At 47.8% G+C, this 14,483-nt stretch overlaps 1 protein-coding gene and 1 non-coding gene across 2 annotated transcripts in view; both read left to right on the top strand.

Moving 5' to 3' along the window:
• Positions 1-307: 307 nt before the first annotated feature.
• On the top strand, positions 308-379 carry trnag-ucc (transfer RNA glycine (anticodon UCC)). The gene has a single exon. It is a non-coding gene; the product is annotated as a tRNA-Gly (tRNA).
• Positions 380-5,520: 5,141 nt separating this feature from the next.
• Positions 5,521-14,483, top strand: part of LOC137316682 (zinc finger protein 850-like) — a gene marked incomplete at its 5' end in the record, with an annotated part of 239,239 nt that continues 230,276 nt past the window's right edge. Inside the window, 2 exons of the mRNA XM_067980528.1 lie at positions 5,521-6,404; positions 6,489-6,647. Of these exons, the coding sequence (XP_067836629.1) occupies positions 5,521-6,404; positions 6,489-6,647 (1,043 nt within the window). The remainder of the gene's footprint in view (positions 6,405-6,488; positions 6,648-14,483) is intronic.

Below are 14,483 nucleotides of genomic sequence, written 5' to 3'. Positions count from 1 at the left end.
TCTTATAGACTTGAATATTAAGCAGCCATTCGTGCCAACTGGTAGTCCGGTCTCCGTAATGATTTAATGTAATTATTTAACCTCACTGAATGGGTGATGCGGCCGATATCAGGTGAAGGATTACTGGCTGTTGTGTAATTTCCATTGATTGGGGGGTTGGCGACATCGACTGGGCAGAGACGGGAACTGCAACAGAGCGAGAAAGGATCCGTCAGAAACCAGTTTCAATGAAGAACAAAATCCAACAGCCTGCAGTGTCTGTTCAGGGTCTGATGTTTATCAACTATTTTAGTAACGTGCATTGTCAGCGATGGTGGTATAGTGGTGAGCATAGCTGCTTTCCAAGCAATTGACCCGGGTTCGATTCCCGGTCATCGCAATTAAGTGTTCTTATTAGTTTGTTTCCTTCAGAAACTCTAAAGTTTATAATCGAATTTGATGCAGTTCAGTTGGATATTGTTTCCAAAACATAAACGGGTGTAATTATAGTAAAATGATTTCAGTCTTCATTTCTTTTCCCTGCAGAAGGAATAGAGGAAAAATATGCTGGAAATAGTGAGCTACAAAGGGTCTAATGCGAGTGAGGAAAGCAAATGATATGTTAGCCTTTATTGTAAGGGTGTTGCAATATCAGAGTAAGGAGGTCTTCCTGTATGAGGAAATATTGTGTAAAATTGGCCTATATTCTGTGGAGATAGAAAAATGAGAAGTATTCTCATTGAAATGTATCACATTCTTAGACGGCTTGACAGGGTCGATGCTGAGAGGCTGATTCCCCTGGCTGGAGAGTCAAGAACTGGAGCTCATAGTCTCAAGATGAGGGGTCGGCCATTTAGGATCGACATGAGGAAAAATTTATTCACTCAAAGGGTTGTGAATCTTTCGAAGTCTCTACCCCAGAGGGCTGTGGATGCTCAGTCGTTGAGGATATTCAAGGCTGAGATCGATAGATTTTTGGACGCTCGGGGAATCAAGGGATATGGGGATCGGGAGGGAAAGTGGAGTTGAGGTCGAAGATCAACCCTGATCTGATTGAATGGCAGAGTGGGCTCGTGGGGCCGTATGGCCTCCTCCTGCTCCTATTTCTTACGTTCTTATGTAGAGAGCCTTATATCCAAATGTGCTGACGACACTAAGTTATGTGGCACAGTAAGCATTATAGATGGAAGCAGAAAGTTGAAAAGGGACATTGATAGATTCAGTGAGTGATTGAAACTGTGGCAGATGGAGTTCTACGTGGGGAAATGTGAGGTCATCCACTTTGGACCATAAAAAGATAGACAGAGTATTTTCTAAATGGCAAGAAACTAGGAACTGCGGATGAGCAGCGAAATTTATGGGACCAAGTACAGAATTCACGAAAAGGTGCAAAAAAAAGTTAAAATGGTAATGGAATTTTGATCTTTATCTCAAGGGATCTGGAATAAAAAGGAGTGGAAGTTATGTCACAGTTATACAGAGCTCTGGATAGACCTCATTTAGAGTACTGTGTTCAGTTCTGGGCACCGCACCTCTGGCAGGATAAGAACATATGAAATGTGAGCAGGAGTAGGCCATACGGCCCCTCGAGCCTGCTCTGCCATTCAATAGATCATGGCTGATTTTTTAACTCAACTCCACTTTACCGCCCTATCCCCATATCCCTTGATTGCCTTGTCCAAAAATGTATCAAACTCAAGCTTGAATACACTAAACGACTGAACATCCACAGCCCTCTGGGGTGGAGAGAACAGCCTCGACGAAGATAAAGGGAATGCAATGAAATGTGTCATACAGTTACATCTCGCTGCTCTGTCTGACCATTTTGATCGCTACTTCCCTGCAGAGGGATTTGAAAATTCGATGGAAAAGCGTTGGGTGAAAGATCCTTTTGCTTTCGAACATCCTGAATCCATAATGAAGCTAAACTTGATGCCTGAGCAAGAAAACGAGCTGATGCGACTCACCTGTGAGCACACTGAAAACACGCCACAAGTCATTCAGTTTGTCATCTTTTTCGATCAGTGCTTTCAAAGAATATCCTCTGTTGAGTAAGATTAGTGTTCTGTTGTTGCTGCTGCTCACAACAACCTACATCTGCGAACTGGGATTGTCGACTTTGAGAACAAGAGAAAGAAACCGACTGAAGAGCGCACCTGATATGCGTGTAGCGCTTTCATCTTGTGATCCAGATTGGAACGAGATTATGAACAACAGGCAGACCCATCCGTCACATTAAGTAATGAAACTCAACCAGACCTCTTTCTTACTGTATTTATACTGTATTTAAAACGTTTTTCAAGCAACGTCGATGTTTAATTTAAGTTATGACTTTAAGTTGAATTAAGTGAAGTGAAGAGCGAGCATGGATTCACCTTTATTGGGATTTGATGAAAACTCCAGTCAGAAGATATTATTGTTTTGGGACCCTGGGAGAAGTGTTTTTCTTCCACTGGGTCGCGAGGAAAACAATTTGAGAAACACTGTTCCACGGTCAGTGTCTGTTCACCAAACAGGTTCTGAATCCCTCAGTCTGTATTTCTCCACACGGTTCTGTGGGCCACGCCGGCAATAAAACACTGACCAATACCCGGTGAGTAATGGCGACCGCATGCTCCACAATCCCCCGCGCCCCAGGAACCCCTCCATATCTACAAGGCGCTCATTTCCTGATCAGACTGCGCATGCTCCCAAGGCCCGCCTTGCATTCCAGAGCGCCTCGGCCCTGTCGCTTGTCGCGAGTCGGACTCGGTGGAAACCGGAGAAGAAACCGGAAAAAGGCGGGTAGGACGGGCGAGGCGCTGGATGAGGGTTTTGATGGAGCCAGGGGAGCCCGCCCGCCCGTCCCCCCGGTTCCCCGGCTCTGATTCGGGGCCTGAGCCGCACTGGGTGTTGCTGAAACTCCGCTCAGTGTAAATGCAGGTTGTTGTTGATCTGCTCCCATTGGCCTCAGCTTTGGCGGACGGAATCAGACAGGGACTCTGGCTGTGCTGCTCCCCATGGTTGAAATACCGACAGCTCGGTGTATAGGTTCACAGCTGCAGAATTAACACTTGGCCGGGTACTGGAGGGTAAACAGTGACTGGGCCCGAACCCCACCATCACGCAGCACCTTCAGGAGAGAAAGGGAGAAAAATAGAGGCTGCGATGAATCTGGATTTCAAACAGTGAGGACGTGTCAAGGAGGGAGAGTGTGTGGGACGGGGGATTTACAGCTTAATAGGGGCAAGGAGGGAGAGTGTGTGGGACGGGGGATTTACAGCTTAATAGGGGCAAGGAGGGAGAGTGTGTGGGACGGGGGATTTACAGATTAATAGGGGCAAGAGGAAGAGTGTGTGGGACGGGGGATTTACAGATTAATAGGGGCAAAGAGGGAGAGTGTGTGGGACTGGGCATTTACAGCTTAATAGGGGCAAGGAGGGAGTGTGTGTGGGAAGGGGGATTTACAGATTAATAGGGGCAAGGAGGGAGAGTGTGTGGGACGGGGGATTTACAGATTAATAGGGGCAAAGAGGGAGAGTGTGTGGGACTGGGCATTTACAGCTTAATAGGGGCAAGGAGGGAGTGTGTGTGGGAAGGGGGATTTACAGATTAATAGGGGCAAGGAGTGAGAGTGTGGGACTGGTGATTTTCAGTTTAATAGGGGCAAGGAGTGAGAGAGTGTGGGACGGGGGATTTACAGTTTAATAAGGGCAAGGAGCGAGAGTGTGTTCGATGGGGGATTTACAGCGCAGTATGGTCAAAGGAGAAATAATGTTTCAGAGAAACTCGAACTGTCTGTTCTGAATTTCTATCCTGTGCTTACATAGATCACTTACGTAAATGATGAGGATAGATTGCACAGACAAGGCTTGTATTCTCTTGAATATACAAGATTAAGGGGTGATCTATTTGAGGTGTTTAAGATGATTAAAGGATTTAATAGAGTAGATGGAGGTAAACCACTTACTCTGGTGCGAGAGTCTGGACCAATGCTGGGATCACCTTAAAATTAAATCTTGGCCATTGAGGGGTGATGTCAGGAAGCAATTCTTCACACAAAGGGGAGTGGAAATCTGGAACTCTCTTCACTCCAAAAAGCTGTTGAAACTGGGGGTCAATTGTAAATTTGAAAATTGAGACTGATAGATTTTTGTTTGGCCAGAGTATTAAGGGTTATGATACCAAGGAGGGTAGATAGAGTTAAGATACAGATCAGCCATGGTCTAATTGAAAGACGGAACAGGCTCCTGGGGTTGAATGGCCGACTACTGTTCTAGTATTGTTAATGCAGCCATCCGCAATAAGACTGTGGGAGGCAAGGGCCTTGTTCACAATTGAACGGACGAGGGAGATGCTGAGAGGGATGGTGATTAGTCAGGGAGTGTTTGTAAATGAAGGAGAAATGGTGACTGGTCAGGGAGTGTCTGTAAATGAAGTAGAAATAGTTACAGGTCAGGGAGAATCTGCAAATGAAGGAGAAATAGTGACAGATCAGGGGCCGTCTTTAAATGGAGGAGAAATGGTGACTGGTCAGAGAGAGTCCGTCGCCAAAATTGGGAGATATCACAGATGGACTGCTGACAGGCAGCACTAGGGAGGGATATAGTATCGAAATGAGGGGTCGAGGATAGACACCCAGCTAGAGTCAGCATCTTCAGGGGAGGAGAGGGAGAGGAACCAGTGAGTGTAGAACTGAACCCAGTCAGAGTCAGCACCTTCAAGGGAGGAGAGGGAGGTGAACCAGTGAGTGTAGAACCGAACACAGTCAGAGTCAGCTCCTTCAGGGGAGGAGAGGGAGGGGAACCAATGAGTGTGGAACTGAACCCAGACAGAGCCAGCACTTTCAGGAGAGGAGAGGGAGGAGAACCAGTGAGTGCAGAACTAAACCCAGCCAGAATCAGGACCTTCAGGGGAGGAGAGGGAGGGGAACCAGTGAGTGTAGAACTGAACCCAGCCAGAGTCAGGACCTTCAGGGGAGGAGAGGGAGGGGAACCAGTGAGTGTGGAACGGAACCCAGTCAGAGTCAAGGCTTTCAGGGGAGAAGAAAAGCTTAAATAGAAGGAAAAATGTTGGAGATGGTGCGATGGGTTTGGATTTCAGCAGAGGGAGGAGGCTGAGTGTGTGGGACGGGGATTTACACTCTGGGGTATGAGCGGGAAGAATGTTCCATAGAAACTAGAATTGCCTGTTCTGAATTTCTATCCTGTATTCACAGTGTAAATCCTTTTACAGGGTATTAGAAGGGGAGGATTTGCAGACAGGAAACTCAAACTAAACATCACGTCAAGATAAGACAGTCACTCAATTCACCAGCACCTGAAGATCATCGGGCTTTGAATATAGAAGGAGCAATGTTTGTCTGTTCTGTCTGTGGGAAAAGATTTCATAAATCAGTTTAACTGGAAAAGCACCGAGAAACACACACCCGAATGAGAGTGTTCCAGTGCACTGACTGTGGAAAGAGCTTTAACCAGTTACACAGCCTGAAAAAAGCATCACACCATTCACAGCAGGGAGAAACCATACACGTGTTGTGTGTGTGGACGAGACTTCCACTGATCGTCCAACCTGGAGAGAGACAAAGACACCCGCACCACGGAGAAACCGTGGAAATGTGGGGACTGTGGGAAGAGATTCAATTACCCGTCCCAGCTGGAAACTCATCGACGCAGACACACTGGAGAGAGGTCGTTCCCCGGCTCCGTGTGTGGGAAGGGATTGAATGCGTCATCCAGCCGACTGAAACACCAACGAGTTCACAATGGGAAGAGGCCGTTCACCTGCAATGAGTGTGGGAAGGGATTCACTCGATCATCCCACCTGCTAACACACCAGCAAGTTCACACCGGGGAGAGGCCGTTCACTTGCACTGAGTGTGGGAAGGGATTCACTCAGTCATTCAACCTGCTCACACGCCAACGAGTTCACACTGGGGAGAGGCCGTTCACCTGCTCTGTGTGTGGGAAGGGATTCACTTGTTCATCCAGCCTTCTGACACATCAACTTGTTCACACTGATAAGAAACCTTTTAAATGTTCTGACTGTGAGAAGAGCTTTAAAAGTACCAAGGATCTACTGGCACACCAACGGATTCACACAGGGGAGAGGCCGTTCACCTGCACTGAGTGTGGGAAGGGATTTACTTTGACATCCAACCTGCTGACACATCAACGTACTCACACTGGAGAGAAGCCGTTCACCTGCACTGAGTGCGGGATGAGATTCACCCAGTCAGCCCACCTGCTGACACACCAGCGAGTTCACACTGGGGAGAGGCCGTTCACCTGCTCCAAATGTGGGAAGAGATTCACTCGTTCATCCTACCTCATTGAACATCAACTTGTTCACACTGGTGAGAGACATTTTAAATGTTCTGACTGTGAGAAGAGTTTTCAAAGTAAAAGGCATCTTCTATCACACCAACGTACTCACACTGGAGAGAAGCCGTTTACCTGCTCTGTGTGTGGGAAGCGATTCACTCGGTCATCCCACCTCATTGAACACCAAATTGCTCACACTGATAGGAGACCCTTTACGTGTTCTGACTGTGAAAAGAGTTTTAAAACAATGGGGGAGCTGCTGAGACATCAACGCACTCACACTGGGGAGAGGCCGTTTACCTGCTCCGTGTGTGGGAAGGGATTCACTCGATCATCCCACCTGCTGAGTCACCAGAGAGTTCATGAGTGAGTCCAGGGGTTGGATTCTGCTGTTAATCATATCCAGGACTAAACCACGTTCATTCTGACGGTTGGGGTTTGTTTCTGATGTTAATAATCCCTTTAACTGGGCTGGAGTTTGGTATTCTGTAAAAGTGTCAAATAAATCAGCTTTCTTTTAAACACAATGGGCTCAAAATTGGCTCGTGTCGCGCCCGTTGTTTCTGCGCTCCGTGGCGTCTCGAAGTGCCAGGATAGCGTCAAGGCTGCGTGCGCACATTCCCAGCGTGACGTGCGCCGGTCGCCGTCTTGGACTCGGTATTAGCACATGCGCAAATACCGAACGCCGGCAGCCCGTAAAGTAAGGAGAAAATGGATACAATCAGTGTGCAACGCTGATTTAAAGTGATAGACACCATTTTGGAAATTAAGGCTCAACTCAATGCAGTCATAACCATGACCATCTGAACATGGCTTAGAGTGCTTGGAGGACCCCCGACCAACGCGTTTTAAAGGGACCATGTAGGATGTGCAGGATCGCTGCTGGATTATTGATTCTGGCTACTGATGCATTTGTGACTGTTTTTGGAGATCTCCTATGCTTGAATACAAGGACGTGGGGACATAGTCTAACATTTAGAGCCAGGACATGCAGGAGTGAAGTAAGGAAACAATTCTACACGCAAAGGGTGGGAGAAGTTTGGAACGCTCTTCTGCAAATGGCAGTTGATGCTCGCTCAATTGTGAATTCTAAATCGGAAATTGATCGAATTCTGTGAATCAATGGTATTAAGGGATATGGGGCGAAGTCAGGTGTACGGAGTAAGGTCACAGGTCAACCATGATCTCATTGAATGTCGGAACAGGCTCGAGGGGCTAAATGCCACTGCTAAGTGTTGCCTTCTGGTATGCGCCACCTTCTCCTGCGAGAAAGCGGGACATGTATCTGGGTGATGTGCCTGTCATGGGTGAATAGCTACCAGTATGTGTGTCCTGTGGCTTGCAACATGGTAATGTGTATGGGTGAGAGGAAGCATCTGACTGGAAGGGTTGAGTACTGATTGAAATTGTTTGTTGGTAAGTGGGCGATGGGGGGTGCAGTGCCTGGTGCAGTTGGTAGGAGACGCCACTTGACCGTTGACCTTACTCACTTTGACCACTCGTGTCAAAGTATTGAACTTCTTCCTGCACGGCATCCATGTTCGTGGTGTTGTGCGCCTGGCATTGACTTCGTCCCCTGCTGCCTCCCACTGCCTTTTGGGCATTTGTCTGGAGGGCGTCTTGCCCCCCTGCGGATAAAGGATGTCCCTCCTTCTGTCCACCTCCTGCACCAAGGTGCATCAGCAGAGAGCCTTGGTGCACGCACTCTTTCAGGCACAGATTGGCAGATCGGAGAGGTCTGACATACAGATTGGAGAATGTGGGATTTAGTAGTGCACAACCTTTATTCAATGTTTCAACATAACTCATCAGTTTGTAAACATAGGGTTAGGGTAACAGAGGGTAAAGCATCTGTGCTTTACATGTGTGATGTCTGATATCAGTGCAGACAGCAAACTTATTTTTAGCAAGTAACAGGTACCGGCTACCTTTAAGAGACTTTAAGAGACATCCTCCCTTTAAGAGTTAGGAGCCACTGCCCCGCCACCCCCAGCCCCCCACCACCCACACCCCGCTGGTGGAAAATGCGCATTTCTATTTCCACCCAATCGAATCCCATCATAATTTCAAATATCTGGATCACATCACCCCTCAACCTTCGAAACTCAAGTGAATCAAGTTTATGCAACCGTTCCTCATAATTCAACCATTCAAGCCCCAGTGTCATTCTGGTGAATCTGCACTGTCCCCCCTCCAAGGCCAATATATCCTTGGTGAGGATCAGTACTCCAGATGGGCTCTGACCAAGGCTCTGTAGAACTGAAGCATCACTTCCTCCCCTTTGTATTCCAGGCCTCGAGATAAAGGCCAACATTCCATTAGTCTGTGGTTCATTTTTGTATCTGTGCACTTGATTTAGTGATTTGTGTACATGGACACCCAAATCCCTTTGCTCCTCCACCGTTCCCAGTCTCTCAGTTTAAGAAAATACTCCAATGTTTCCTTCTTGCTTCCAAAGTGAATGATTTCACTCTTCCCCACATTGAACTCCATCTGCCACAGTTTGTCCATTCACTTAAATTATCTCTTTGTAACTTCCTGCTCCCATCTACACCACTTACTGTGCCTCCTAACTTAGTGTCACCTGGAAACTTGGATCTACAACTCTCTATTCCTTTATCCAAGTTATTGATAAATATGGGGAAAAGCTGAGGCCCCAGTACGGATCCCTGGGTTCACCACTTGTCACATCCCACCAATCAAAGAACTTTCCCTTCATCCCTACTCTCTTCTCCGACCTCCCAACAAATTGCAACCCAAATCACAAGGTCACTTTCAATTCTGTGTATTTTTATTGATTCTATTAAACTCTTGTGCTGAACGTTATCAAATGCCTTCTGGAAGTCCATACAGACAACATCCATAGACACTCCCCTGTCCACCTTGGTAGTTACCTCAAAATATCCAACTAGATTAGTCAGACATGACCTGCCCTTCACAAATCCATGTTGACTCTCTTTGATCAGCTCAGACTTGTTCCAGTGCTCAATCATTTTGTCTCTGATGATAGATTCCATTAACTTCCCCACAACTGACCTTAAACTGACAGGTCTGTATTTTCCTGGTTTCTTCCTCCCTCCTTTCTTAAATAACGGAGTGACGTTTTCAATTTTCATCTCCAAAGGCAGAATTCCTCAGTCTGGGGAGCTTTGGAAATTATGACCAATGCATCTGCAATTTCCCCACCGGTTTCCTTTAATACCCTGGGATAGAAACCATCAGGTCCCGGAGATTTCATTCTTTGTTTGCAGTTATTTATTTATCAGATTGTGTACAACAAGACTGAGTGTCCCAGCACTGACGGTGTGGATAGCAGGACCGAGTGTTCCAGCACTGACAGTGTATATAACAGGACCGAGTGTTCCAGGACTGACTGTGTATATAACAGGACTGAGTGTCCCAGCACTGACAGTGTATGTAACAGGACTGAGTGTCCCAGCACTGACGGTGTGTATAACAGGACTGAGTGTCCCAGCACTGAATGTGTGTATAACAGGACTGAGTGTCCCAGCACTGACTGTGTGTATAACAGGACTGAGTGTCCCAGCACTGACAGTGTATGTAACAGGACTGAGTGGCCCAGCAGTGATTGTGTGAATAACAGGACTGAGTGTCCCAGCACTGACGATATAACAGGAATCTGTATCCCAGCACTGACTGTGTGCATAAGAGGACTGACTGTCCCAGCACTGACCGTGTGTCTTACAGGACTGACTGTCCCAGCAGTGACTGTGTGTATAAGAGGACTGAATGTCCCAGCACTGACTGTGTGTATAACAGGACTGAGTGTCCCAGCACTGACTGTTCTTCCAGTGTACATGATTGTGCGTAGAATGTACATGGGCTGTGGAGGAGATAAATGGGTAGGGTAGACTCCATGATAGGGTGCAATGAAATGCGGTTGACGGTGGAGATGAAATCGGTTGGAGGAGGTTACAGAGATAGGGAGGGGGTAAGGACCATGGAGGGATTTGGAAACCAGAATGAGGATTTTAAAATCGAGACGTTGCCGGATCGATAACCAATTTAGTAACACACGAACATAAACTTACGGTTCACTGCCCGGCAGACAGGTGGAGAAGACATTGATGTCCGCGGGGGAACAGTCAGGGTCACAGCAGCAGTCGAGTTCGCAGAATCCGCCAGTCAGGTAACAGGTACAAATGGGGACGGCTGGAACAAGACACACACAGTGAGATCTTACAACAGAGCACGGACGGTTTCAAAGACACCTCCCTCCCTTGTCTGAATCCACGATCACCGTCTTCTCCATCTCCCAAAATCAATCTGCAGACTTATCCTCCCACTGCTTTCTACTCACCGAATTACAGCTTCCAGATACCCAGCACAACCCACTTAATAAATAATAATAATTATGTGGAGAGAATAGAGAACCTGGGATTACTCTCTTTGGAGCAGAGAAGGTTCAGGGGAGATTTACCAGAATGGTACCGGGGATGAGGGACTTCAGTTACCGGGAGAGACTGGAGAAGCTGGGATTACTCTCTTTGGAGCAGAGAAGGTTCAGGGGAGAATTACCAGAATGGTACCGGGGATGAGGGTCTTCAATTACCGGGAGAGACTGGAGAAGCTGGGATTGTTCTCCTGAGAGCAGAGACGGTTAAGGGCAGATTTAATGGAAGGGTTGAAAATGAGGAGGGGTTTTGATGGAGTCGATGGGGAGAAACTGTTGCCACTGGCGGGAGGGTCGGTAACCAGAGGACACAGATTGAAGGGAATTGGGAAAAGAGCCAGAGGGAGATGAGGAGAATGTTTTTAGGCAGCCAGTTGTTCTGATCTGGAATTCACTGCCTGAAAGGGCGGTGGGAGCAGATTCAATAATAACTTTCAAAAGAGAATCGGGTCAATCCTTGAAGGGGGGAAATTTGCGGGACTGTGGGGAAAGAGCAGGGGAAGTGGGACTAATGGGATCGATCTTTCACAGGGCCGGCACAGGCGCGATGGGCCGAGCGGCCTATTTCACAGAGCAGGCACAGGCGCGATGGGCCGAGCGGCCTCTCTCTGTGCTGTTTGATTCTCGCTCACTTTTGGACTCCGAACCACGGCCCGTTTGACCGGGAGGCGGGAGAGTGACTCCCCGCCCCGAGCCCAGCTCGACACCGGCCGCTGCCAGAGTGGAGATTCACGGGGCTCGCAGGAGGCCCCGAGTAACTCCGCCCGTCTCCGTAAACCGAGGGGCTGCAATCAGGGAAAACCCCCCTCGGGCAGAATGTAAAATTCAAATTGCTGTAATGTACCTGTCATGAATCTGAAATGAATCTGTAAGCAATAATCTGTGTTGAGTATGATGCAATGAGACACCCTAGAGTGTCATGAACTGTAATTATGTCCAATGTGTTCATTGAACTGTACTTGACGTAACCTGCAAATTGTATAATCTGTATTGTGTACGTTTGGAAAGTGATATGACAACTGTATTGTATGTACTGCTGCAAATTTTATGAATAAAGTATATTTTTTGAAAAAAAAACTCCGCCCGTCTCCCCCGGACCCCCCCCCTCTACCCCCGCTCTCCCCTCCCAGGCCACTCCCGGGTGCGGGCCCTCCCTCTATCGGCCTAGCCTCCGCCCACAGCAGCGCCCGCCCGCCCGCCGGAACACGCCATCCTCATGCTCCCGACGTCGGCCTGTTGCTGGTGGAACGCGGCACAGCGACAGCGCGGCGCATGCGCGGCGTCCCTGGGGCCGGTGCGGCACGTACGCGTCTTGACATCAGCGCGCAAATGCGAGTGACGCCGCAGCGTCTCACGTGACGGGAGGAATCAGCCCAGGAGCATGGGGGGAGGGGAGAGCTGTCAATCAAAGGACCCGGAGTCAACACTCACTGCGCACAGAATTTGTTTAAAAATGCTAAATCTGCAAGAATGAAATCAAAATACAATTGAACAAAAAAAGGAAAAAACTGTAAATGAAAAATTCGGAATTAAAAGCTGAAATGTCCAAACTCACATCAGGCTGATGGTCTGGGTCCTCCCGTCAATATTCGTCTCCTTAACCTGGGGCACAGGATGAGCAGAATGTTTGAATGTCACTTTTTTAATGCAGAGGGCGCTGGATGGATGGAATGGACCAGCGAGGGAGGCAGTGGGGCCTGATTGTATCAGCAAATTCCAGAGAGTTGGCTAAGTACCTGATAGCGGTACTTTGGGATATGACAGCCGAGAAATTGGGATCTTCAAAATTATTTTGGTGCATGTGCACTAGTTTTTAGTGATTGGTGTACCTGGACACCCAAACACCTTTGCTCCCCTGCAGTTCATAGTTTCCCAATCTTATGAAAATACTCCTATTTCTCACCTGGTGCCTGCAATCGATGCTCTTTGTATAACTCCCCACATCTTTACTGTCCGGCTATATTCCCACTCTTCACTGTCCAATAATAACAGACACGGTGAAACAGGAACATTGTTTTTTGTATTTCAAAGTGTAGTTTATTTTATAAAATTTATGGATACACACAGTTCAATGTAAATATCACAGTTACAATTCAAAAATACACAATACAGATCGTATACACTAAGACTCCGTTATTACATTTCAAAACACAGTACATATCTTCTAATACGTGCAGTACAATACAAGGTGAAATGGCCTTATACGGTGGCCTTTCCCCATAGAGCCTTTGCATCGGCCGCACCTCACTTCAATATGTCCCACAACACTTATTCCTGGACATTGGAGTGTGTCAGTGGGCAAGACTTAGTCGTGGACAGCTCCTTCAGCTGGATGACCAGCAGGGTTCTGGTGGTCCAAAGGACCTCCTTCACCGAGTTGATGATCTTCCAGCAGCAGTTGATATCTGTCTCAGTTTGCGTGCCAGAAAACAGCCCGTAGAGCACGGCGTCCTGTGTCACCGAGCTGTTGGGGATGAACCAGGACAGATACCAACGCATCTCTCTCCACACATTCTGCAGGGAGGGGCAGTCCCCCAGGAGATAGACGATGGTCTCGCCCCCCTGCAACCTCGTGGGAAGCTCACGGTGGCGCTGAGATGCTGTGTGCTGGAAAGACGGCACTGGGAGGGCCCTTCTCACCACCATCCAGGCTACATCCTGGTGCCTGTTGGTCAGTTCCGGCGATAAGACGTTCCACTAAATAGTTTCAACCGTCTGATCAGAGAACTGACCAACCGGATCTACCCTCCCCTTTCCCTGCAGGACACTCAAAACATTCTGTGCCGTTCACTGTTTGATGGCCTTGTTGTATAAAGGGTTAACTTCACGACAAGTGGTGGGGTACGGTCTCGCTGGACGAGACATCCTGCATCTGCTCGGCCAGCGTGGCCAGACCCAACCTTCTCAGTGTGGGGACTGTCACTACCTTTGGTATCAAACCCCAAACTTGCTCCATTTGATTACACGGTTTGTGGGTGTAACAGGCAGAGCTGCAGCCTTTCAATTTACACTCATCTGAAGTTCCCTTGAACCATCCCTTTATATAACTATCTTGCCTCAAAGTTGGAATTTGACTACTTTCTGTGGGATTTAAACCTTTTTGGATCCGGGTCAGTAAAAATTCTCCGAACATCTTCTGCTGGTGGGACCTCGAGGGTATCGGTGAACAAGGCGGCCAATCAGTGATTCGGGCCAATCAGTGATTCGGGCACTAGACACATTTACGTCTTTAATTCGGTCTTTTGTTTGGAAGAGCCCTGGACTGTGATGGGTGTAAACTTTAACCTTCTGACCTCCAATGATGTGGAGGGGCTTAGAGAGGGCGCAATAAAGTGGAAGTTACTGCCTCTCTCATTCTGTGTAGATTAGCTCAGCTCCCTGGAGACGAGTTGATGTAAAATTAATGGGATTAGTCTTAGCATGATAGACTGGCCCAAGCATGGTGACGGAACTCTCTGATGAGGAAGGGGTAAAGGGCACAGTACTTTGTATAATGGGGGCGGCAAGCATCGGACCAGTAACAAGTCTAGTATTAAGGGTGATGATGGTATTGGTGTGGCTCTCCGTTCACTGCCGTTCGACTCCCTCCCGAAGTAGCCCATACAGGGGAGCAGCAATTTCTGTATAGTAAGAGATACAATCCCCACACAATCCTGTCATACCCAGAAACAAATACAGGGAGGTCTCATCATTGGACCGTGGTAAGCAGGTGATAACCTTGACTTTATCCTGGTCCACAGACCGGGACCTTGCCTCTAGGATGACACCAAGGAACTTGATATGAGGTT

This window comes from Heptranchias perlo, unplaced genomic scaffold, assembly GCF_035084215.1.
Source record: "Heptranchias perlo isolate sHepPer1 unplaced genomic scaffold, sHepPer1.hap1 HAP1_SCAFFOLD_60, whole genome shotgun sequence".
NCBI classification, from domain to species: domain Eukaryota; kingdom Metazoa; phylum Chordata; class Chondrichthyes; order Hexanchiformes; family Hexanchidae; genus Heptranchias; species Heptranchias perlo.
The sequence above is the reverse complement of the archived record's forward strand: the minus strand, read 5'-3'. Positions and strand labels throughout refer to the sequence as shown.